The sequence below is a fragment of the Crotalus tigris genome, unplaced genomic scaffold (assembly GCF_016545835.1).
Source record: "Crotalus tigris isolate CLP2741 ecotype Arizona unplaced genomic scaffold, ASM1654583v1 scf7180000017576.4783729, whole genome shotgun sequence".
Classification (NCBI taxonomy): Eukaryota; Metazoa; Chordata; class Lepidosauria; order Squamata; family Viperidae; genus Crotalus; species Crotalus tigris.
This window is the reverse complement of record NW_024096487.1, coordinates 1,293,743-1,320,762: the sequence shown is the minus strand read 5'-3', so window position 1 is coordinate 1,320,762 and position 27,020 is coordinate 1,293,743. Positions and strand designations below refer to the sequence as shown.

The window sequence follows — 27,020 nt, the reverse complement described above, 5'->3', positions numbered from 1 at the left end:
ACTTAACAACTGTGGCAAAAAAAGGCTGCAAAATTGGGTTCAACTCACTTTACAACTACCTTGCTTGGCAGTGGAAATTGTTGTAAGTCAAGGACTAGCTGTACTTCCTTTTTTTCTAAAGAGTTCTAATAGCAGCTTGAGATAGAGGAGGTGGTACTCTCGGTTTGGGTTCATGGCTGCAAGAATAAAGCCTATTTGCATAAATCTGCATTCTTCAAGTTTATTTTCTTTTATTTATTTGTTAAATATATTTGCCGCCTTTCTTGTTGTGGGGCTGCTCTAAGCGACTTTAATATGTTTAGTATGTTACCTTAATTGTGTTAATTGATCTATGGATCAAAGAAATAGCCCCAAATTTGCTCTCTATTACAGGCATGTCCATTGCCCAACTGGAAAGAGGCATCTGCTTGCAATGGGATATCCAGCTGGAGGAGGTGAGGAAAAAAAGCGTATGGATAATTTAAAATTTTCTCAGAAATGTTCATGTATGGCAGCGGTAGACAATTTTCACAAGGGGCCGCATTAAAAACTGGGACTGTTGTGGGGGGCAGCTACCCCCCTGCCCCTTGATATCAGTGCCCCTTCCCACACCAACACCAATGCTGCAGGCCAGACAAGCACAGCCCACAGGCTGGATGTGCCCTGCAGGCCATAAAATGCCCAGGTCAGATCTACAGTAAGGTAATAGATTGTTGACTATAATGATATAGTTAATATCTTAAGATTAATTCTTTTAATTTGTTTTTTAATTTATTTTTAAGATGACTTGTTATTTATTTTATAATCAAGTTGAAAACAATTCTACTACAAATTCTTTCATGTGGTGATATACACAAATTAGCTATCATATTTGTGACTTCACACATTTGAAGCCTGGAACTAAACATAAAACAATCACTGAGGTGCCCATTTTTATGTATGCCTAGAATCAGCTTTCAGTCAAACGTCTTTATCTGTAGTTAACTTTGAATTTTCTAAAGATTGCTCTATAACTTGAATAGCTGGGGAACCTCTCTGGCTATGGTGCGTATTTAATAAAGTTTAAAAAAAAATCAAGAATGAGAAAAGTTATATGTTTAGGTAAGCTTAACCATAAGTAAATAAATGATAGATTATAAATAAATATTGTATTAATGTTGTAGAAATTCAACTTTCAATGATAACTAGAGATTTCCTTCATTTCTGGCATCTTTATTGCTGATTAAGATTACCTCTTCTTTTGTCTTGCTGCCTTGGAACTTTTTCCTGATAATAAAATAGGCAACAATAGATATTTAACAAATGTAGCAAGGCTGTGTAGACCGACTTTGTTTTGATTATCTTATGTTGCAAAAGCTATATACTAGGCCTCTTATTCTAAATGGCTTCAACTTTTGATGCTAGTCTTCAAATCTGCAGCTTACTTGATGAGATAATGTTGATCTGAAATCTGGATAATTTTTAAACCATTAATCAGTTCTAGTAGAAATTGGCTGTGTTTAGTTAGTCACTGCTACTCTTTGTAATTTGATAGGTGAGAATATGCTCGTGTTTAAGCAGGCGATACATTTATTTAAAAATAACATTTTCCCATCAAGTATCTGTCAAATACCATGCATTTTTCTATAAATTGCTTGGATATCTTAGAAGTTACCCAAGCAATTTAGAAAATGAAATACTTTTCATATAATGCAAACTGTGGCAATTGCACATGGAAATGAAAAGTAAAGATGCAGCAACATTTTTAATTATTATTTTAAACATACCCAGTTCTGATATAAAACTTCTTAATCAGCTAAGAATTCTTTAATACTTGACATAAATATGAGCTGACAAAACTTGTAAGAGATTACCACCCAGTGAAAATAATAAAAATATATCTATTAAATGAAAGTAATCTATTAAAGAGTAAAGCATACATGCTAGATAAATTATGAAAACAAATACAATTATGAAAGGAAAAAATGGAATCTTCTCCAGCATAAGTGATTAAGAAGACTATAACAGGTAGAGAAGGAAGGAAGGAATGTGTTCTTAAATTTGTTTTAGTAGCAATGTCTAGCAAAATGAGTATCTATAAAGGCAGGTGAGAAATTGTAATCTTCATGCAAGACATAGACAAGTATAGGAGGTCAAATTTTATGATTTCTGTAATTGTTTCTGCAACTCTCTGAGGTAGCAGTTCCTATGTTCCATTTATTCACTAGATTTCTCTTTAATCATTAATTCTTTCTAATATTAAAATACTATTTATATCTTTGACAAAAGGATTAGGTTAAGCGGTACCTTCAGTATGCCATCATCAGCTCCACATCTATATCTATATACTTAGCAATCTTTCAGTTCCTTTTTGTAGTTCTGAGACAGGAGTGGTAAATACATAATAAACTCCTTACGGGTAAGATTGAAATCAAATAATGGTCACAGATACAGAGATTTAGCATCAGCTTTAAAAAACTGGTACTCCATGTTTACACCCATGACAAACATTATTTCTGTACTCTTTTTGTCCAACTATAATACAGAAATATGAAATAATAGATACATGCTTTCGCTTAAATTTGAAGCATGTACTACCGCTAAAAATTTCCCTTGTCCTTAAGGGGTTTTTTGAGGGGGGGTGTCTGGAATGACATTGCATATTGCACCAAAATGAATATATATCACTATGTTCTTTATAGCCTAGTGAAGCAAAGCTGTGTTGAAGATGAAGCCAATGTAACGTTAGAATGGATCAACGGGGAATTGCACATCAAAGTCTGCTGTCCTGTGGATGTGGGCAGTGAACTGCTATGCTGGCTAACTAAATCAGCAGTCAGTCCTACTTGTCTGAAAAATAATATTCTAGCACATACTTCAGATGGGGAACTTGATACAGACAAGAAAACACTGCAAAAAATGCCAGTAATAACCACAGCCAAGACCACAGATTTAGAAGAGGACACTTTGATGCAAAAAGATGATATTATCCAGGATTCTTCTGCAGGTACTGTATGCGGTTTAGAAATTTAGAATTTGGAACGTAGTATCACACATAATTCTGGCAAATCAAATAGGAAATGAAATATACAGCCAGAGTTGGGCCCAAAATCCTCAGTTATTGAGCCAAGTGCTTATTAAGCGAGATGCCACGTGACTGCTCAACAACCACAATCCTGACTCTCCCAATGGCGGTTGTTTTTTTTTTTTTTTTTTATTAAAAAGTTTTATAAATTTTACAGAAAATAAAAGACAATACAGAAACAAAAAAACAACATATACAAATAAAAAACAAACATTACCCAACAAAACCCCCCTTCCCCCACCCCTACCCAAACCCCCCCTTCCCCCCCCCAGGGCCTCCCAGAGCAGAATATAGGCTTAATTAAAAAAAATTAAAAAAAATTTATATTTAAAAAAAAAGAATATAAAATGAAAAATATATGTATATATAATTAAAAATTATGAGAAAACTATATAATATTTTTTTATATCAAGTTTAAATTGTATGAATTTTATCCATTTATCCCAAACAGCAAGAAATTTCTCTTGCGTTTGTCCCTTTAAGAAAGCCGAAATCTTTGCCATTTCCGCCAAATGAGACACTTTAAGAAACCACTCCTGCAATGTAGGCAAAGATTCCTTCTTCCAATATTGTCCTACTAACAGCCTCGCAGCTGTAATCAAATTTAACATCAATATAACCTCCTTTGTATCACAATCAATAACTATACCTAACAAAAATAATTGTGGAGTAAATTTTACCCTCCTTTTAAAAATTCTCTGGATATTCCACCATATCTTAATCCAAAATGCTTTTATCTCTCTACATGACCACCAAATATGATAATAAGTAGCATCCATACAACCACATCTCCAACATTTAGGTTGTAAGTCGGGGTACATAAAAGACATTTTTTGTGGATCAAGGTGCCATCTATAAAACATTTTATAAAAATTCTCCCTTAAATTCTGTGCTTGTGTAAATTTGACATTTCTCACCCAAATAGTTTCCCAGGTATCCAATGAAACTGGCTCGCCAAAATTCTGCGCCCATCTAATCATACAATCTTTAATTAGTTCCCAATGGCGGTTGTTAAAAAGAGCACCAGAGAGGGGACCTAGGCCTCTCAGGTGTGATGGGACGGGGAGAGGGCACGGGCCCCCTACCACATCTGAGAGGCCCAGGCCCTCTCTCTGCCCCAGCAGGGAGAACAGTTATGAGAACAACGACATTCGCTAGCCTTTTCACCAGATTTGAAGTCCGTTCCTCCAGGGCACCAAGGAGCTTCACCTCTGACTCTACAATTATATTACAAAGGGAAGCTAGTTTGGTCCGGTAGTTAGGGCACCAGGCTAGAAACCAGCAGAATGCGAATTCTAGTCCTGCTTTAGCCATGAAAGCTGGCTGGATGACTTTGGTCCAGCCATTCTGTCTCAACCCATGATGTCAGGGTCAGGTGGCAAACTGATAAATTCGGTAAATTCTTACCACAGCCAAATGGATCAACACTCGGTTGAACTGAAAAAAGCAGATCCTGCACTTGTAAAAAAACACTAAGACTCTTTTTTTTTTTTTTAATCTACAAACCTGTGTTTGGTTTCAGTTCTTATAACTGCTGCATTTTGTTCCAAAACCTGGCAGTTGTTCAATAAATATACAGAAAATTATCTTATTCGAAGGCTTTCCCACAGATTTTAGCATGAAATGAAATAAAAATATTAAACCATTTTAATCCTTCGAGAAGAGTTTTTCTCTGATTTACTTTAATATCTGTATAACTACTGCAACATATTTTTATGTAGAAGCTCAAAGTATGGACAAGTCTGAAAAAGACAGGAAATCCTCTTTTAGCTACCCCAATTGGGACAGGCAATTCAGTTGTTAAGTAAAGTGGTCACTAAGTGAACTTGCAACTGTGCTTATGATCTTACTGCAGCTTTCCTTTGCTTTACAGACCTGCAAAGGTTGTAAATATGAGGGTCGGTTGCAAAGTTACTTTTTCATCACTGTCATAACTGTGAACAGTCATTGTCCAATGACATTGCTAAACAGTGACTACCTATATAGGATATTTATAATTCAAGTAAAATGCCCTTGTTATAGTTCTCAAAACTACAATTCGATCAATTGATGACTACGTCAATTGATGACTACTTATTTAATCTGTGTCCTGAGTTATATTTCCAAAGGCCGAAGGTGTGATAAGGTATGGAATTAATACATTTTACTATAACGTGACTATAACTAGTCGATATTTTGTTAAGAGAGCTAACAGTTCCTGATTCAACTCTTCAGGTATTCCTGGTATTTCCAAATTTGCAGAGCTGAAAGACAAAGCCCGTTGTGTTTTTATGTTAAATAAGAAGCTACAGATGGAACAGATTCTTGGATTAGATGTCAATCTAAGAAAAAGCAGTAGAACGTCCTCCTTGCAAGTTGAACAGTGGGATACCAAAATTAAGAGTAGAAATAATAAACTTTTTAACAGATATCCTGTTTCCAAGGATCATGAAGGCAAAGAAGATTCTCAGGAAGAGCAGATGGCTGAGATAAAGCCAAATGCAACATTGGCTGAAACCTGTTCAAACCCACCACCATGCAGTACAGTTTGCATCAGTGCCATTTTGGCTGATAATGTAGAGACATTAAGGAAAGAATCTGGTACCAAAAGAATCTCGAATGGTTATCTTCCAAGTACACCCAAAGACAGGGCAGAGAATCCTGGACAAGAGGAGCAGTCACATAGATACAAGCTTGATGATTCAGCTCACACAGAACCAAGCACTAAAAGACGACACAGGTGTAAAGAGTGTGGGAAAGCCTTCCTTCAGCTTTGCCACCTGAAAAAACATCATTTTGTGCACACTGATCACAAACCATTCTTGTGCACAGAATGTGGCAAAAGCTATAGTTCAGAAGAGAGTTTCAGAGCACATATGCTGGGCCACAGCGGGGTACGTCCTTTTCCCTGCCCACAATGTCACAAAACATACGGCACCAAGCGTGATCTTCAAGAACATCAGGTACTGCATACAGGCCAGCGTCCCTATATCTGTCCAGATTGTGGAAAATCATTTGCCCGGCGGCCTTCCCTTCGTATCCATCACAAGACACATCAAGTTAAACAGCGAAGCTCTATCTCTTCTGCCTACCAGTGTGTGTTATGTGGACAGCACCTGGCCAATTCAGGATCACTGCGGAACCACATGCGCCTGCACACAGGGGAACGTCCTTATACTTGCCCCTACTGTTCCAAGTCATTCCGTCAGCAAGGCAATCTACGGGGGCATCTTAGGTTACATACAGGGGAGCGTCCTTACCGTTGCCATTTCTGTGTAGACGCCTTCCCACAGCATCCTGAGCTGCACCGTCATCTGATTTCTCACACAGGTGAGGCTCATCTGTGCACAGTATGTGGGAAAGCACTGCGTGATCCCCACACGTTAAGAGCTCATGAACGCTTGCATACAGGTGAGCGGCCTTTCTGCTGCCACCTTTGTCCCAAATCCTATCCTCTAGCTACAAAACTCCGACGTCATCAGAAAGCCTGTCATGGTGACGAGCCCCATCAGTTTAACATTTGTGGTGTAGGCTACAGCCTCCCTCAGAAACTTCAGTGCCACAAGCTTGAGTACAAAGACAATATAGTCAAGGATTTGTCCAAATCTGACATTAAAGATCACAAGGATATTTCAGTTTCAGAGCAGCCTGCTGCATTGGTAGTGCACACGTTGAGTATAGCAGAGCCTGGCAGGAAAGCAGAAGTCCTCATCTCTAACACTGAGTACAGTGCAGCACAAGAGAGCTCTGCCCAGCACAAAGATGTCATTGAAATTGCGGTCTCAAACACTGAGGAAGAATGTATCATTGTGCAGGAGCAGGCTTCGCCCAGTAACATGTTTATTCTTCAAGAGGGTGTTGGTTTTAGTACTGTGGCAGAAGTCATTGAGGCAGAATTGGGAAGCTGAGCTTTGCATTTATTTTAGATTATCTGGAATTTATGTATTTATTTTATTTATTTAGAGAATTGATATGACCTCCTGTTCACTTTCAGTGACTCTAGGTGGCTTACAGAAAATAAAAACCCAATGTACAAAGAGTAAAAACAATAATTCCCTTCCCCCCCCCCCGCTTTTTCTATATTGGGGGAAAGGGCAATATGATGTCTTAAAAGCACAGAATACCAGAAAAGTGCAGGTAGAGGTAGTCCTCGATTTACAATTGTAATGAAGTCGTAAGTTGAAGACTATCTACATTTGACTTCAAATTTCACTCAATTCTCGGTATCAGTGCCTATGATTGAATTGGATGCTAGGCTCAGTGAATAGATCAGAAGTTATTTATTAAAAATGTTCACTAACTAACCTTTTTTGCACAGTCAATATTGGTTTAAACTGAGCGAGGACTATTTATCTATTTGCAGTTCTTTAAAAAAAAGTACAGTGGTAATGCATACAAGCACGGATCAGGTGGTTCAGTTAAATAGTTTGAATAACTCAATTAGTTATATCCCTCCACATGGAATGTTTAATGTGGCTGTGAGAGCACTCTGTCCATTAACTAGCGGAATCATATGATTGATGAGTGCACACAACTTCTGCAAGGTCATACATGATGTTGGACAGGCTAAATAAAATCATATTTCAGTCTTGCTGAGAATTATATGCCCTGGTAGTTGTGACATAGACAAAATATTTCTTTTTGAGATCAAGTAAATATTGAAATTAATAAAACAGTCTTTCCCAAGTCTCATCGTGCAATGTGGTGAAACTTTTAATTTCTTTAACTATTGCTATTTCATATACTCTGAACTTTCTTGGTTCACCTGCATAAGAAGAATTTAGCTTTTTTCTTTGCTTAATAAATCCAAGTAGGCTATAGAGGGTAGCCTTACAGCCTATAAACTACAAAATAGAGGCTTTATTTTAAAAATAAGATAAACACATTTGTTTGGGCCCAGAAAGGAAAATACAAAAAATTATCTCTTTCCGCTTGGGTTTTACAGCATATTTATGAGACAGAGATCAGTTAGAAAAACAAAGTTGTATTCAATAACATAGAAACTATGTTATGCACATATTGCTATATTGGTCTATTTTAGACTGTAAATTAGAGAATTAAGTATTTAAATTAAATAAACTTGGTATTAATAGAAGGGAAGTCTATACTATATTCATGTTATAGCATACAAAGGATAAAATTAAAAATGAGTTGATTTAGTTGCCAGATTTGTTTCTTCTTGTACTTTTTAAAATGATCCTTGTTTATAAGAATTAGGTTTTGCTCATTACTCATGTTAATTCATATTAAGAAGCTACAGTCTGTGGTTCCTAAAAATGTATTTAAAGGTAAATGTTTTCCTACAAGATTTGATAGGGATAATATTTGTAGTTATTCTTTTCTGCAAGGCAGCATTTTGGCCTCTTTATTATTGCCTGAAATGGTACAGTTGAACAATAGATATGTCACAATGAAGCTGTTGTGTGATTGTTTAGTAAACACTATTTGGAAATGCATGTGTGTACAAAACATATATTTCTTATAATTCTTCAAATCCACAATTCTACCTACTTTTAATAAAGTATAGATAAGCAAGTTCAGTGTTGCCTATTTTATGAAGAAAAATAGAGGCTAACAGATTGTGCTACTTGTACAGAGCAAATACTTTGACACATTATTTTATTTGAAGCTGAACCCTCAATTTCTAACAATGGTTTCTTCATGAAAAGCTAGTTGAATATATAGTAATAGTACTAGTAGTAAAGTTGGAAGGGACCTTGGAGGTCATCTAGTCCAACCCCCTGCTCAGGCAGGAAACCCTACACCATTTCGGACAAATGGCTGTCCAGTTTCTTCTTAAAAACTTCCAGTGTTGGAGCATTTACTGCTTCTGGAGGCAGGCTGTTCCACTGATTAATTGTTCTCACTGTCAGGAAGTTTCTCCTTAGTTCTAGGTTGCTTCTCTCCTTGATTAGTTTCCACCCAGTTGCTTCTTGTCCTGCCTTCAGGTGCTTTGGAAAATAGCTTAATTCCCTCTTCTTTATGGCAGCCCCTGAGATATTGGAATACTGCTATCATGTCCCCCCTTGTCCTTCTCTTCGTTAAACTAGACATACCCAATTCTCGCAACCGTTCCTTATATGTTTTAGCCTCCAGTCCCCTAATCATCTTTGTTGCTCTTCTCTGTACTCTTTCTAGAGTCTCAACATCTTTTTTACATCGTGGTGACCAAAACTGGATGCAGTATTCCAAGTGTGGCCTTACCAAGGCATTGAAGAGTGGTATTAATACTTCACGTGATCTTGATTCTATACCTCTGTTAATGCAGCCTAGCACTGTGTTGGCCTTTTTGGCAGCTGCAGCACACTGCTGGCTCATATTTAGGTGATTGTTTACTAGGACTCCGAGGTCCCTCTCACAGTTACTACTATTGAGCATGGTGCCATCTATGCTGTATTTGTGCATTTGGTTTTTCTTGCCTAAATGTAGAACCTTGCTTTTTTCACCATTGAATTTCATTTTGTTAGTTAATGCCCAGTGTTCAAGTCTGTCCAGATCCTTCTGTATCTTAAGCCTGTCTTCTGGTGTGTTGGCTATTCCTGCCAGCTTGGTGTCGTCTGCAAATTTGATGAGTTCCCCATCTATCCCTTCATCCAAATCGTTGATGAAGATGTTGAAGAGTACTGGGCCCAGACCAGAGCCCTGGAGCACCTGTTTTTGTTTGTTAATGGGTATACTGTATGTGGAATATTGTACAAATTTTTAATTTGGTGAGCTGTTTCCTAGTTAGTAGTGCTATCACCGCATTGCAGTTTACAACAATGTTGCAGCATTACAGTACTGTGACATTTTGTCATATATTTATCATATGATTCTTTTCCTTTAAAAAAAATGAAAACAAGTATGCTGTGAAGCAAAGAAATTTCAGTTGGAATCTTTATTTCCAATAATGCTTCAAGGACCCTTATATGTCCTGCAGACATTCTTGGAAAGTAAAATATATGATATGGGTTGTATTCTAGTTCTTTCTTTAGGAGCGTGTGTATCTGACCAGAAAAAAACAAAATAAAATCTAACGAGGTTAAAGCACTCTGGGAAATTAGAACAGTAGTAGAGGACAATATTACCAGCTTACTTTCTAGTAAGCAGATGCTTTGTTACTAAACACTTTCAAAATGTCCTCCACATACGTGGAGACTTATTTTTAAAAAAAATTGTCTCTGAAAATTACTGACTTCCCACTGGTGTAAGCATTCTGTGATAAAATTTACATGCGGTCTCTACTATAAGCAGTTGTGGATCTCTGAGGCAATAAGTTTTAGAACTCCAGTGTAGAATAGCTAGTCTGTATTTTTCGCTGTTCCAGGACCTGGTCTAACATTTGCATGCGACAAATATTGACACAGCTGTGACTTCAGTGAAACTAGAACTTAGGGACTCCTTGCATGAGTCAAAACAGCTGTCTTCTTCCTTTGCATTGGTATCCAACTTGCTCTTTGAGCTCAGTAACTGAAGTTCCATTGAGGCATCTCACTCCTATGCTGATCTGAAGTACTAAGTGGTGCTTGCTCACAGATAAGGAAGGCATTCTGATCATTGCTTTTTAATTGATAAATGTTATTGGTCAGTTTTACACATGAAGGTCTGCAAGGATTCACTACAGACTTTCCCATTTTTACAGAGAATGCTGGTTCTCTGTTTTAGGTGATAATAATTGTATAACTTGTATGACCCATTGCTGACAATTCAAAACCAGCTTCTAGTAAAAAAAAAAATCTAAGGGCCTTTAGACCTTTGGTTAAGTATCTTGCCGAGCTACAGATGTCAGTTAAACCAACTAGTTAGTAATTTACTGAGCCCTCCTTTCCCCTTTTGAATAATATAATTCTGTTTTTCTTTCTCTAATCTTTCAAACTTCTTCCTGTTGTCCACAAGTCTTTAAGTATTATAGTAAATTCTAGATTACTTTAATTCATTTGACCTTGAACTCTTAAATTCATTTAAGGTTGCAAGTAGATTCTTGCTCTATCTTTCTCAGTCCTGAATTTTATCTCCCTTCCCCATTTCTTCAATCAATTGAGACAAAGTTTTAAAATAATCCCATCCTCTCCCTATATCCTTTTATTACTTTCCCATACAAAAAATGAATAGCTGTCTTGATTCTTTTTTTTTATTTCTGATGTACTCAACTTACCCCCCTCACTAACCTCATCTTATTTGAGTTTTAAATCCCAGCTCAATCCTAAACCTTGGGCTATCACTTGTATTCCTCATTAACCCCTGCTTTCTTTTCCTTTACATCTTTCTAAGCCTGACAGTAAAGCTACTGTTCATCTAGCCAGACTTATTTTTCAGTTTTTCTTATGGGGATTGTTGATACCTGTTTATCTCCCATGCTTCTTGAGCTTGTTTACCTTTGAGGATTTTCAAGTAGGGTTGTTCTCAGTTTTGACCTAAGTTCATTAAAAACTGCATAACTAGCTTTTCTCAGGATTTTGAACTTCAACATTGCATATTGCTCTAGGTTTTTTTTTTTCCTTTTGGTCGAGATTTGGTCCAGTTAATTGAACTTGTTTCTTCAGGTTTCTGAAAAAATGAAATTGTCTGCAAATAAACTAGAAAGCTGTTGGATCTTATATTTTTATTTGAGTTAAAATCCAGGTAATCCGCTTCATTCTGAGTCCCTGAAGCTATTGTACAACTACTTGCTCAATAGTAGTAACTGAGAGGGACCTCGGAGTCCTAGTGGACAATCACCTAAATATGAGCCTGCAGTGTGCTGCAGCTGCCCAAAAGGCCAACACAGTGCTAGGCTGCATTAACAGAGGGATAGAATCAAGATCACGTGAAGTGTTAATACCACTTTACAATGCCTTGGTAAGGCCACACTTGGAATACTGCATCCAGTTTTGGTCACCGCGATGTAAAAACGATGTTGAGACTCTAGAAAGAGTACAGAGAAGAGCAACAAAGATGATTAGGGGACTGGAGGTTAAAACACATAAGGAACGACTGCTGGAATTGGGTTTGTCTAGTTTAATGAAGAGAAGGACGAGGGGGGACATGATAGCAGTGTTCCAATATCTCAGGCTGCCACAAAGAAGAGGGAGTCAAGCTATTTCCAAAGCGCCTGAAGCAATGGGTGGAAACTAATCAAGGAGAGAAGCAGGAGAAACTTCCTGACAGTGAGAACAATTAACCAGTGGAACAACCAGCCTCCAGAAGCGGTGAATGCTCCAACACTGGAAGTTTTTAAGAAGAGACTGGACAGCCCTTTGTCTGAAATAGTATAGGGTTTCCTACCTGAGCAGGGGGTTGGACTAGATGACCTCCAAGGTCCCTTCCAACTTTACTACTACTACTACTACTACTACTACTACTACTACTACTATTATTATTATTATTATTATTATTATTATTATTATTACCTTCTCAACCAGTTTCCCCAAAAAGCAAATTAGATTTAGATACTGGGTGAAAATTGTCCATAGGCTTCAGCAATGGCATTTTGAGGAGAAGGAGAATCAAGAGATAAAGATAAATAACTCCCTGCCTTGAAGAATTTACTACTGCCAGAATCCAATCAACAACACCCCTGGGCCATCTTAACAAGCCAGGAGGGGCAAAATTTAAAGAACAGATGGCTGAGTTCACAATCCTAAAGACTCTGTCCGTGTCATCAGCTCAACAGGTTCAAACCATTCCAAACATCTTTTCTGGACTAGCAACCAGCCCAGCATCCAACTATGAGTAAATATGAGCAAATTTCTAACCAATGTTAAACAAATTCTTCCACAAGTCCCTGCCAGGGGTTCCCTGAGCTCCCTCTACCCAAGAAGGCACGTGTCACCTGAAATAGAGCCACAAGATGGCAATAAAGGCAAAGAAGTACTGGTGTTTCATCACCTTTACCACCACATGGAAGTCCTTAATAGTGGCTCTAACCTGTGTCCAGTCAAGTTTTTCTCTTGTAGAATGCCAGGAATGGTCTAGATGTTTCTTCTGTCATTTCATCTGCCTTAACTTTTCCATGAGCCATGGGGAATGCCAAATCCACCCACGAGAAAGGAGAGATCACATAGGAGCAATCTGCCTCATCTGCCTCCTTATTCCAAGTGGCAACAAAAGCTTTGAATGGATTGCAATAACCACTCCCAGCTCCCTCTGAACCCCATCGGGGTCCATCAGTCATGGGGAAGGCAAACCTATCTAATGGAGCTGGCCTCTCTGCAGTAGATGGTAGCACCAGAGAATCCTATAGTAATCAGCATGATGTGACCATGACAAGGGGAACACAAAAAGTCCCCTAATTTTAGGTCACATAGCAGTTTCCGAGAGTAACACCAGATGTGATGTGCGGCCACTATCTTTCGTCAGGCTCTGGATGATTTGGGATAGGTCCATGGCTTTCATGGTGGCCATAAACCCCTGGACCACCTCAGATCTCACTGAGAAGGTAGATTAAAGTCCCCCAAGACCATGAATCTGGGGAACTCCACTGACAACCCAGAAATAATTCAAGGAGAGCCTGACTGGGAGGGAGGTTGGTGCAACAGCAACAATCCCAACTGATCCTTAGAACCCAATTTAATGAACAGGGTCTCACAACTGGTGACCTGTGGTGCAGCACTCCTGAAGACCAAAAGTGGTTCCTGGATGACAATTGCCACACCTCAACTCTTGCCCTAGTGTCTAGGCTGATAGTACACCCCGAACCTAGCTGGGCATATCTTAGAAAGGACCACAACCACATTTTCAGGCCCAGCCAGGTCTCAGTAATACGTGCCCGCTCCGCCCTCTCATTAATTAAATCTCTGATTAGGGAGGCCTTATTACAAATTGAGCCTGACATTTAGAAACAGCAGCCCAAAGTCAGCCCTTTCCTATCCCATTACCTACTTTTAATTTATGGCCCTAAAGTAAGAAGAGTGATGGTAGATTATGTTTTATCTGATATAATAACAATGTATTAAACCTATATGGGGTAAATCATATCTGAGATCTGCACCTCCGTAGGTGATGAAACATCATTAGGTGATTCCTATAATATAGGACAATATATAAATCAAGATCTCTCTATTCAAAGTTCATTTGTTCCCTACTGATAGTTATACTGATAGTTATGTTAATTTGCATGAAGGCTGCCAATTTCCTTCTTGGCTGGCAGGTATAGAAGGGCCTCCCACGAGCTCTGCAATTATCCTATGAATCTACATCATCTTGTTCAAAATATATTGTTCCCCGGTGAGGAGGATCATGGGCTTAAAAGACAGCTGTGACCTTTTAGGCAATCAGAGGAGCCAACTATTGTTAGAAATATGAGGACTAGAGAATTAACACACGTTACACAGGAGAGATGATTGAGAAATTTCCAGCTCAGGACCTGGGTTATGGGTCTTATATGACTGCACTGAAGACTGCAAGATGAGATGTATTACTTTAGCAATACTTGGGGGGGAAAAGCAGTCAGACAGATCATATAATAGTAATAATAATAATAATAATGTTGGAAGGGACCTTGGAGGTCATCTAGTCCAACCCCCTGTTCAGGCAGGAAACCCTATACCATTTCAGACAAATGGCTGTCCAGTCTCTTCTTAAAAAGTTCCAGTGTTGGAGCATTCACCGCTTCTGGAGGTAGGTTGTCCAATGGTTAATTGTTCTAACTTTCTTGCTCTTTCTAACTTTCTTGCTCTTCTCTGTAACAAAGATGATTATGGGACTGGAGGCTAAAGCATATAAGGAATGGCTGCTGGAATTGGGTATGTCTAGTTTAATGAAGAGAAGGATGAGGGGGGGACATGATAGCAGTGTTCCAATATCTCAGGGGCTGCCACAAAGAACAGGGAGTCAAGCTATTTTCCAAAGCGCCTGAAGGCAGGACAAGAAGCAATGGGTGGAAACTAACCAAAGAGAGAAGCAACCTAGAACTAAGGAGAATTTCCTGACAGTTAGAACAATTAACCAATGGAACAACCTGCCTCCAGAAGCGGTGAATGCTCCAACACTGGAAGTTTTTCAAGAAGAGACTGGACAGCCATTTTTCTGAAATGGTGTAGGGTTACCTGCCTGAGCAGGGGGTTGGACTAGATGACCTCCAAGGTCCCTTCCAACTTTATTATTATTATTATTATTATTATTATTATTATTATGGATCATCGCACAGTCAGCCAGATGTTCAGACTGGATTTGGCATTTTGTCTACCTATCGAGTCCTTACCCAGGACCTGGGATAGGCAGATGTGGATGTTTGATGGTATTACAGATATCGTCGCAGGATGGAAGCAGTTCCTAGTAAGGCCGCCTTTTGCAATTGACTAATAGCGAATTTGTCAATGCCAATGGTGTTCAAGTGGTGCTCCAGTTGTTTTGGGATTGCACCCAAGGAGCCTATTACTATTGGTACTACCCTTGCTTGCTTTTGCCACAGTCTTTCTATTTCTATTTGTAGGTCTTTGTATTTTGTTATCTTCTCCAGTTCTTTCTCGTCTATTCTGCTGTCTCCAGGCACTGCCACGTCCACTATCCAGACTTTTTTGTCTTTCTTATCGACAATTGTTAAGTCTGGGGTGTTATGTTGCAGGTGCTTGTCTGTTTGAATTCTGAAGTCCCAGAGCAGTTTAATTTTATCATTTTCTATGACTTTCTCTATTTTATGATCCCACCAGTTTTTGCTTACAGGCAAATGATATTTTTTGCAGATCTTCCAATGCACCATTGTTGCTACTTTGTCATGCCGCTGCTTGTAGTCAGTCTGTGCAATCTTCTTGCAACAGTTTACCAGGTGGTCCACTGTTTCTTCAGCTTCTTTGCATAGGCGGCACTTACTGTCTGTTGCTGTCTTCTCAATTTTGACTTTATATGCATTTGTCCTTAAGGCTTGGTCTTGTGCAGCCAGAATTAGTCCCTCGGTCTCTTTCTTCAATTTTCCTGCTCTTAGCCATTGCCAGGTCTTGTTATTATCTGCTTTCCCAGCTATTTTTTTTAATGTATTGGCCATGTAGTGCTTTGTCTTCCCATCCCTCTATTCTGTTCTTCATTTGGTCTTTCTTGTAGGCCAGTTTGGTCTCTCCAGTAGTCAGTAAGCCTTCCTGATATACTAATTTCAGTGCATCTTCATCATTGTTCTTCAGATATTCTTCCAAAGCCATTTTTTCTTCTTCAACCATCTGATGTACTTGTAGCATTCCACGCCCACCTATTTGCCTTGGTAGATAAAGTCTGTCAATGTCACTGCGTGGATGAAGGGCATGATTCATTGTCATTATTTTTCTGGTCTGCCTATCCATTGCTTTTAGTTCTGCTTGAGTCCAGTCCACTATTCCAGCTGTGTACCTAATGACGAATTGCCCAGGTGTTGATTGCCTTTATAGTATTTCCTCCATTGAGTTTGGACTTTAAGATCTTCTTCACTCTCTTGATGTATTCACCTCTAATCTTTTTCTTGACTTCAGTGTGCTTGATGTTGTCAGATGATGATGATGATTATTATTATTATTATTATTATTATTATATGATCTGACTGACTGCTTTTTTTCCCCAAGTATTGCTAAAGTGATACATCTCATCTTGCAGTCTTCAGTGCAGTCATATAAGACCCATAACCCAAGTCCTGAGTTGGAAATTTCTCAATCATCTCTCCTGTGTAACGTGTGTTAATTCTCTAGTCCTCAAATCCTCTTCTCAACCAGAGGAGGAGACTGTGTAATTGCTCTTTGTACAAGTGGCCAAAGAGTTGTTTCCAGCTGACCTAGTACTAATATTTGCCAACCTCTGGTAGAGATAACAGATATTAACCCATTTGTGAAAGGGACAGATAGAAAGTGGCAAGTTTCTGGGGTTGGTAATTCATCTCCAACATTTACTTTTTGTCTCAGATAAGAATCAGAAAAATTTAAATTATATTTTGTATCACTTTGGAATAATTCAAAGTCTGAATTTTCAAATAAAGTTAGGGCCTTCCAAATGTTTTAAGCTTCAGGTCCCATCAGTCCAGCCAACTCAGAGAACATCAAGGAGTTGTGGAAGTTGTAGTTCAAAAGAACTAAAAGACCCCAGGTTTTATTTCTTTATTCAAAATGTTTCATGTTATTTTTTTTTCCTTATCCAAAATAATGTAAAGGTTACTCTTTAATTTTAATAGGTAGGCTGGATCTGTTGAGATAATGGCAGTGCCGGCACTATTTCCTAGTAAAGCTATCAAGTCTAGTCTATTAGAAGCAGCAGAGAGGGAGATAAAAATAACGTCATCATCTGTAGTGAAGATTAAAAACTCACCCAAGTGAAGCTCAATTCCTGGTGACTACATATTCAAACTGATAAGATCTTATCATATAAAAAAGAGTTTTAAATAATCAAACAACCAGTGGGGTCACTTTGCTGAGTAGCTTTATTCAATTATTCATATTCATTATTATTCAAAATTAGAAATAAAGTTGAAACAACTTTACCAGTCCTCTTTGGGATTGTTTTTAATAATGAAAAGTGTATACATACATGGGTATGTAAAATAACAAGTCTGGTGGGAATGTTGTATGGATCATCAAGTCAGAGTGGGTTGGAATAATTTTCAGTACATGGTTGATGTGGGCAAGACCCATGAAGGCAGTTACCTAAATCTCAAACCTTAGTCAAGCCAAAATCTCCTTCATACATACGCTTTACCTTAATTTAACACAGTGATTCTCAACCTTTATAATGCCGCGACCCCCAACCAATCGTAAGTCGAGGACTACTCAACCAGTCGTAAGTCAAGGACTACTCAACTGGTGCAGCACCGTTTGCAGAATGGGACTTTTGGCGGGCTCAGCAGGGCAGAGACAGCCCGGACAATTCCTATTGGCTTTTGAAAGCCAATAGATTAGACTCTATTCAAGAGAGTCTATTCTATTGGCTTTCAAAAGCCAATAGAATAAAAGGGAGTAGCACAGCTAAGGAAAAGGGGAAAAAATGGCGGACTGCGTTGTTTGGCGACCCCCGTGAAATGGTCGTTCGACCCCACTGATTTAACAGAACAGTTTTCCTAGGTTGCAAGGGAAGAGAAATCTACAATTCCTCCCTGTTACCCTTTGAGATAATCAGGAAACAAATACCACAAGAAATACTAGGATTACTTTATTGCTATAAGCTGTAATAGTAAAATCTTGAAAAAGCTGAGGGTGTTTCCCCTTCCCTCTCTCTGAAACCAAAGAGATATATGGCAGGGCAATCCTAAGCTTTTTCATACCTTCCTGTTTTCCCAGATTAAATTCATGTTTTCTCAGTGGTGGCCATTTATTTTTTTATGGCCATCTCTGTTCTCCTCTACACTCTTTGATAATATGCTAATTGACAGACAAGGAAATGCTTTCATGGAGAGTAGGCATCCTAGCATAATAGCAAATGGTTTTACAACAGCTTGTTCATTTGACTGATTACAAAACCAATGAAGTGCCTATCACTGGCTACCGGTACTACTGTAGTGTGCAAATGGCAGTAGGAATCATATAATCTGAAAACATGGTGTGTTTTCTATCTGCTGTCTAATCTCACCCAATGATTTTGCCTTGGCCACAAGAATTTAGAATTCATTGTGCCTGGTAGTTCCTGGCTGAATTTCTCTAAGCTTTGAAAGCTAAGCAGGGTCTGAATCAGAGATCACTGGGAAATATGAGGCACTGTAGGCTACACTGGAAAGTTGCAAACATCAAAGAAACAAACCCTTAAGTCAAATTTGTAACAGAGTAAAATGTTTATCTCAGCTGGCAAGCAAGAAGACAACCTTTGTCTTTCTAGATATGCCTTCTAATCCTTGAAGTTGATAAACAAGATCCCAAATTCTTGAAAGCTAGATTATTCAATAGATACAACACTTCATAAAGAGGCTATTTGTGGGACAGTCTGGTTTAATTTTAATGCAAAAAATGTCTATGCTCTGGTTTATTCATGAATAAATTCTACAGTCTTCCCAAAACTATATTCAATTCATATTCAGTAAACAGAGATCATTGCTATTACATATGCACATCCATATAAAATATATATTCTACAGTCAAAGGCAAAAATCTTATACCTAAAAAACTCAAACTTTCTTATCCAATTACTATGGAAATCCATCCTTTACCTTCTACCAAATCTATGAAGTTTTGGAGTTGTTTGCCACATCCTCAGGTAACTGACTAGCTGTTCCTTTATAGCAACAGCTTCTCTGCAAAACGGGAAATAATATGGCAATTGTTGAGTTTGACAATTGTTCTCCTAAAATGGTATGGCAACACAGTGCAGTGTTTCAGTGCTATAACAAATGGTAGATAATCAGGCATCTATGTAACATTATCCAGACCAACAGGCACATAGAAATAAACATCTACATACCATTCAAAAGAGACAATCAAAAAGCCCAAAAGGAAACAAAAAGACTAAAACACCTCCCCACCAGCAATCACCAGCCTGTGAGCAGAGATTAACACCAAGGTTAACATGAGACCATCAAGGAGCAAACAATACCCCAATCAAGGAACTACCAACTCAAACAAGCTAACAATAAAAAACAATCCAATCAAGGAACTACCAAGACCGTTCCCACCAACACTGACAGGGCAAGCCACTAGTATATAAAATGAGAGAAAATCCAACTCCATACTGGCACTGACGATGTTATCTAGTTTGATAATGAAAACAACAAAGCTCATAGAGCACCAAGGATTCTGCAGTGGTATTGTAGTTATTGCAAACATGACAGCTGAAATGTTCTAGCAAGGTAGGCATGGAAATTTAGCAAGAGTTGGAACTCTATTTTGGGAAATGGAATAAAGATTAGTATATTGAGCGAGAACTCAGTCCAGGTGGCAAAGCTAACTTTGCAGGTAAGCAACTGTGTGTCTTCCCAAGTTAGCATTACAGATTCTTCACATGCTGAGGCAAATTCTCTTTGGCAAAGGAGAATTTAGTATACATCATGTTGCCCCTCCCCCTTTTTTCCACCCATGTGCTAATTATATATACCAGATCTGTCAAAGAAAAAATACTACTGGAAAGGTTCCTGACAAGTGTTCTGTGAACATATGTACATATTTCTGAGATTTACACTGGAAGTGACTTTAGAATTCCAGTCTTCTTGGTGGACTTTGCAGAGATGCTTTTCAAGCAGCTCAGTTGTTATTGGGGTTGGCATCTATCCATGATGAGGCTTTTCAAGCAGCTGAGTTGTTATCGGGTTGGGCATCTATCAATGGAGATGAAACTAGTTTATTATACAATGCATGAATCCATGCTGGTAGAGCTTGACGCTAAATAGTGGTGGTAGTGGTCAGGATCTGAAATGGATTTTCCCATCTGGATTCAAGTACAACTTTTTGCTGAAAGCTCTTAAAGTAGTCCCAATCTCCAAAGTGCAAGAAATAGCAAAGCTGAGCCTGAGTTTTCCGTGCTAATAAAAAAAAATTGTCATTAGAATAGAATAGAGCTGGAAGGGACCTTGGAGGTCTTCTAGTCCAGCTCCCTGCTCGAGCAAGAGTACCTATACCATTTCAGACAAGTGACTCTCTAGTCTCTTTTTAAAAACCTCCAGGGACGGAACACCCTCGATTTCTAAAGGCAAGTTGTTCCACTGGTTAATTGTCCTCGCTGTTAGGAAGTTTCTCCTTAATTCCGGGTTGCTTCTCTCTTAGATTAGTTTCCATCCACTGTTTCTTATCCTACCCTCTGATGCTGTGGAGAATAGTTTGACCCCTTCTTCTTTGTGGCAGCCCCTCAAATACTGGAATGCTGCTATCATGTCACCCTGTTTCTTCTGTTCTTTAAACTAGCCAAAGCAAAATCCTGCAGCTGTTCTTCATAGTTTCTGACAATATCGTAACAACATCATCCATCAGATGAATCTCCATTTGTGCCATATTTGGTGGTGGTGGTGAGGTTGAACTCTCATTAGCTAATCAATCAAAATTTCACATGGCTTTGACTTTTATGTTCATAGAGTAGGTACTAAAGCAGGGGTTCTCAACCTTGGCAACTTTAAGACTTGTGGACTTCAACTCCCAGAATTCCTCAGCCAGCTTTGCTGGCTGAGGAATTCTGGGAATTGAAGTCCACAAGTCTTAAAGTTGCCAAGGTTGAGAACCCCTGTACTAAAGGTATGGTACAGAGACTTCTTTCATTGCCTTTTCATACTCCCTTATTTTAAGCCAGGAGAGTCAGATGTTAATTTCATGAAGTATAAGATTAGCCCACCCCTTGTTTGGTGTCCTGGGTCCCCTTAATGTGTTCCCGGGTCCTTCTGTTTTATTGATTGTGTGTGTCAATAAGTTTAGAGAAAGCAAAAGTGCATTGAAGACGAGAGAAGCCAGGAGGGGGTTCCTTGGCATTATCGTCCCTGACACATTATGACCTAGCTTCCTGTTTCTTCATACTGGTTCAACATTAACCCAGGCTAGGCTGCAACATTTCTTCATCCACTTTATTTGCAGTTCTTCTGCGTTTAGCAGCATCCAAGATGGGGCAGAACAAAACCAGAATGCTGAGGACTCTCCTCTTTGCCGCCTTCTTTCACCTCACCCTGGGCAACAGCGGTAAGGGATTAAAAGCAGGGAGGAAGAGGGAGAAGTTGAAAAAGATTTGCCAGGTTAACCAGCCTTTTTAGAAGAGAGCAGTCTGTGCTTAGAGAGGGAGCAGTTTAGGCATCAATGGGATTTCACAGAGGAACTCTATAACAATGTTGCCTGGGTAGAACAACAAAGCTCAGGGTTGGTTTTGTGATTGTCCTGTATGTGGTAGAAAAGCTAGGAGATCAAGCACCCAGGAGGCCTTTGTCATACAAGAAGAAGCAGCACCTTTGCCAGGCACAGTGACTATGGCAGGGAATGGAGACAGCACTTGTGGAAATAAATCCATAGTGCTGCATATGACTCTCAAGAGAAGAGCAGAAAAATATTGGGGGAATTTATGAAGGAAAGAGAGGAAAGCAACTATTTTTGAGATTTTTTTAGCCAAGCTGTTCTTTTTTTTAACTTTTTAAGTTGGGTATGTGTATTTTAAGAATACTCACATCAGATGAAGCTGTTTGCAGTTTTCTGTGTGTGTTTTGTGATATTGATGGGAAAGGAGCCCCCTTAATCAGTTCTTTCTGGTTGCAGTTCTTTCTTATCTTAATAGAAAAGCTCTTCTTTATACTTTACCAAAGATTCAAACGGTCTCTGACCTTTGAAGAGTTTGTGTATTGGTGTTTCTAGGCAGATATTCCATCTTTCTTTTCTTAATGTTTTTTTGTTGTTGTTGTTTCCTAAAAAGTTAGGAGAGGTAGTGGGAAAACACGAAAGAAGAAGAAATCCTGGATCAGTGGTATAAATCTTTGTAGTAAGGTGGCTCTTTGCATAATAAAAGCTAACCTGGAAAAGGGCCATGGATATAAGGGAGGATAATCATGTCCAAGTCTTTTCTGACTCCTCTTAGGTGACAAGAGCACAGACATTAGCCTGCCAAGCTTCAGCTGTAATACATTTGTTAATTCTTAAATTCCTCCTCATTGTATCTCTGGTATTTCTATCTACACTGTCCCATTTCCTCCTTTTTTATTACTAGATGGCCATTTTTGTCTTAACATTCTCCAGAGCTTGATTTGAAGGTTCTGATATCTGAATGTAGAAAAGAGAAAAAAAAAATGTCCCAGCATGTTGCATTAGGAGAAAACTACAAAGGTTAGATAAATAGACATCCAACTTTGCCATCACAGTGGCAGTCATGATTTGAGGGCGAGTAAACAAGTTTTTTTCCCTACAGATAGGAAGAAAGAAAATGAGAAAAAGAAAAGGAAACACATATATAACCCTTAACTTTATATTATGAGGAAATTGTGTTTCTGCTATCATAAGTTCACTAAGATTTAATTTACACAATCATATCTTATTGTGGTTATTAAAAATAATAATGCAACCATGAGATTTCTTTTAGAAAGCAATCTTGAATACTTCCAGACTGAGCAAAATCTTCCTCTTTGCAAAATGTTCACTAAATCTTTTGTTACTAGTCAATGACAAAGAAAACTGATAGAAAAAAACAACTAACAAAGTTCAAAAAAAAGAAAGGGAATAGAAAAGCATAGCAAAAGAAAAAAAAGCTAGATGCAAAATCAGTGTTTGCTATTGAATAATTAAAAGGCATTTATGTTTTTCAATTTTGGGGAGATGACCCATGATCCTCTTTTAGGACACACCTTTGTGAGACTTTCTAGTGTAAATTTTTAACAAGGGGGCCCGCCAAGCTTTATCTGGTCGGCAACAACTAGCGGAGTAAAATCCATAAGGATTCCTTTATCTTTACCTTTACTTTCAAGCTTTATATAGCTTAGGGCCTCATCAAGTCTAAATCCGGCACTATTTCCAAGGCATTATATTTTTTTAGACTGCTCTCTTCCAGTAGGTGTGATCTAGCTCACCTGACTGAAACATTTGGAATTTTACCTGAATTAGCATTCTGGACGGTGCACTGTGCTTCTTGCTGTTCAGATCATAGACTGTAGTTCAACCACTGGCCTCCAGATATTTTACTGCTACACTTCCTACAATTCCCAAAAGTATGCCCTACCGAAATTCTGGAAATTATAGTTCCAGTACATTTGGAAAGCATCAGAATGAGAAGGCTGATGATATACATTAACTAATGAGAGTCCTACTTCCAGAAGAAAACTGCTTTTCAGACATTTCCATTTTTATAGTTTGAAAAATCGGAGCTGATGAACCAGTGGCCCTTTAGATGTTGCTCAACTTTAACTTCTGGAAATTCTAGCAAGTGTGCAAGAGACAGATATAAAAAGAATCAATCTTTGTCTTTTTGGTCCACTGACTGGATGTTTTGTTTTTACTAGTTTTTCTTGAGCAAAAGGAAGCTGTTTCATTGCTGAGGCGCACAAAGCGAGCTAACAGGGGGTTCATGGAAGAGTTACGTAAAGGTAATCTAGAACGGGAGTGTCTAGAGGAAGTCTGTGTCTATGAGGAGGCCTATGAAGCCCTTGAGTCCAGCATCCAAACAGTATGTATTATTTGATATACTAGTTCCTACAACTAGTTAGCCACGTATTTAGAGTCTATGTGCAGTTCAAAGTGTTTTCTCTACTACATACAGTAGAGCAAGAGTTTTTTAAAAATTACTAGAGTTATCTCTGAAATATTTGCTATTCATTATGTAAGGGTTGGAAGGGATCTCAGAGATCCTCTGGTGAGTGATAGTCTCTCATTATTTGAGCCAGTCTGTTTCATTGTGGAATAGCTCTTACCATTAGGAATGATTTCCTGATATTCAGTCAAAATCTACTTTCTTGCAATTCCTTTTAATTTAAACCTAGTGCTCCCAGTGGTTCCTCACAAGTTTTTGCTTCTAGATCCTTAACATCTTGGTTGCCCTTTCCTCTGCTCACCATATTCTAGTTTGTCTAAAATGCAGTGGCCAGAAGTCGATGCAAAGTTCTAGGCGTGATTGGCCCAATGTACTACAGAGAGGAGCAATGGCTTTTCTTGATCATGATGTTATATTACAGCAATAGACTGCATTATTGACAGCAAGATGTTTTGCTCAGTTTCCTTCCTTTTTTGGCTGAATCATGTCTCCTTCTTGCTTCAAAATTTCAGTAAGCATCTCAGTTTACAATACTAAATCAGTTTAGCACTGGTCAGTCTTCTAAGTCAAAACTTTTGTTTTGCAGGATATATTCTGGGCAAAGTATTCAGGTATGTTTTGTGTGAGTCATTTCAGATAACCAGAATTTTGCACATAATATATTGTTGAATGTCCAGTCCAAGTTCTTGATTATTCTTAAGTCAATGGTCTGTATCAAATATATGTATACTACATACATTCTAGTATGTATTAAAACTGACAGCTTCCGTGACTATGCTAGACGGGAATTAAAGTCATAAATACCAGGAGAATGAGAGATTGAGGGAAGTAATTCTATGGCTTGATTATGGGGGAGCAATTTGTGGAGAAGCTGAAGAAAAGGCATTTATACTTTTAGGCATGATAATAAATTCCAATTATAATTAGATTTGATTATTTTCCACCTTTTACAAATGAGCTGCTGGTCTCTTTGGACTAAATATTTTTCTTCTTTTGCTAGCTTGTAAACCCCTACTGAAAAAGAGAGCAACTCTGGATGAGTGTTTGAAAGGTAAAAACATTGTGGAGGATCCATGATAGTGAGCACAGGGAGGTTCCTTTCTTTGAAGAGAGTGGAGGCAAATTCTGAACTGATGACAAAGTAACTTTTTGAGCAGTAGGAGAAAGGAGAAATATATATACATGGCTGTGTACACATGAGAAGGAATTTAGTTGCACATATTCATGCTTAAAGATATTGATAATTTCAAATATGTTATATGATAATTTACAACAAATATTTTATATATTTATGGAATATTTAAGCTACTAGTTCTAGCATGGCTTTAAGCCTTCATGTTGTCCCAAGGCATTGAAACAAGAGGAAAAAATAATCCAGTACTGTCTCTTGTTTCTTTACATTATGAAGCAGATATGGGATTGGAATACTGTATGTATTTTGTGATGAGTTTAAAAAAATAGATTTGGGTATAAAATCTCTTAATATTGTGAATATGTCTTTGATTTCACTGTACTTTTAATTCTTAAGTCTCTTTAAATTATTTTAAATATTAATTGTACCTATCTTTTTATAAAGATCTGTGATTCAATCAATGACAACATCACTAGATAGTTATTTATATTAGTGGTCTATTAGAAATACTATACTGAATTTTCATATAGCTTCTGACGTTTAAAAATTAATTTGGTGGACCCATTTACAACATTCATTGGCCTCTTCTCAAAAGCCATCACAAATATAGACAAATGCAATCAATCCTGTATGTTCTGTCACCCCAAATCCAAGCCTATACCATGAAATCTTCAACTTGTTTCTCCACACTGCGATTTCTGTTTCATTCATTCTATGCTTTGAATTCTTGATAGGTTCCTGTGCCGTAGGAACAGGACAGAATTACAAGGGAAAGATTTCTGTCACCAAATCAGGAACTGAATGTCAGTTCTGGTCCAGCAAATTTCCTCACAAACCTCAGTAAGCTTATTTATCTTTAGAAAGTGTTCTGTATTGTCTTTTAATTCCTAAAGGCAGATCCTAAGTCAGCTTACAATGACAAAACCTCAGGTGAATAACAGTTTTCAGAGCCATTCAAAAATTAATAAAACAAGACTATAGTTACCCAGTTTAAATATACTGAAAGCCAACTGGAAGAAAAATATATTTGTTGTTTGACTAAAACAGAACAAGCAGCCTTCCTTCCCTGAAAAATCATTCTAAATGCAAAAAATTAGTGGACTGTGAAGTTATATCTTCCACATTGACAGTGGAACACCTTTCAGCAAAGATAGAGATGCAAGCTGACATGTGTGGTCTACAGCTCTCTTCAGCACATACAGCAGCTGAGAAAGTTTACCTCTGTTGTCTAACTCTAAGGGGCTGTTTGCTGGCAAAAGCTGATAATTGTGCTCAACTCCTTCTCAGCCCCTGCTAATTGTGGGGTGTTGGAGGTAGATGTCAGGGTCCCTTACAAGACTAGTTGCTCATTTATCTGTCTGAGGCAGAAACTGGTTTTAAATCACCAACTGGATCACAATTAAGAGAAGGTCTGTTAGGTCAGTGATGGAGAATCTATGGCACGTGTGTCACAAATGACGTACAAGTGACAAGCCAGGATTCACTAACACCCAATAATATCTATTCTCAAAAACACACTTGATTCTTGCATGATTTTTGGAGGCTACGCAAGAATGATTTGGAAGCTGTGCTGGAGGGTTGTGTTCTTGTGTGGTCTCTGGAGCCTTCAAAAAATGCGCAAAACCAGGGCGTACTTTTGCATGGCTTTCAGAGGCCACAGAAGAGCATTCTCTGAAGCCACTTCAAGAAAGAAGGCTGTGTGACCTGGAGCAGTCTTCGCTAGGCCATAGGAGCCTGTCAACAGAAAGAGAACATCACCTGCATGTAAGTGACATGTGGCAGATCCTGGGGAGTGCCGGGCTCTGGTGGAGCAATTTTGCCTTGGTGAACAGCATGAGATGG

General features: G+C 38.4%; 1 protein-coding gene across 6 annotated transcripts in view; it reads left to right on the top strand.

Moving 5' to 3' along the window:
- The window catches only part of LOC120314788 (prothrombin-like), a 53,341-nt gene that overhangs the window by 12,308 nt on the left and 14,013 nt on the right, over positions 1 to 27,020 (top strand). For 5 of the 6 annotated variants that reach the window (XM_039358267.1, XM_039358250.1, XM_039358276.1 and 2 more), the window contains 8 exons: positions 373 to 434; positions 2,661 to 2,965; positions 5,258 to 6,352; positions 21,406 to 21,507; positions 23,799 to 23,962; positions 24,633 to 24,657; positions 25,047 to 25,097; positions 25,913 to 26,018. In XM_039358267.1, the coding sequence (XP_039214201.1) occupies positions 373 to 434; positions 2,661 to 2,965; positions 5,258 to 6,352; positions 21,406 to 21,507; positions 23,799 to 23,962; positions 24,633 to 24,657; positions 25,047 to 25,097; positions 25,913 to 26,018 (1,910 nt within the window). The remainder of the gene's footprint in view (positions 1 to 372; positions 435 to 2,660; positions 2,966 to 5,257; positions 6,353 to 21,405; positions 21,508 to 23,798; positions 23,963 to 24,632; positions 24,658 to 25,046; positions 25,098 to 25,912; positions 26,019 to 27,020) is intronic. The other variant, XM_039358294.1, reaches the window with a different exon arrangement.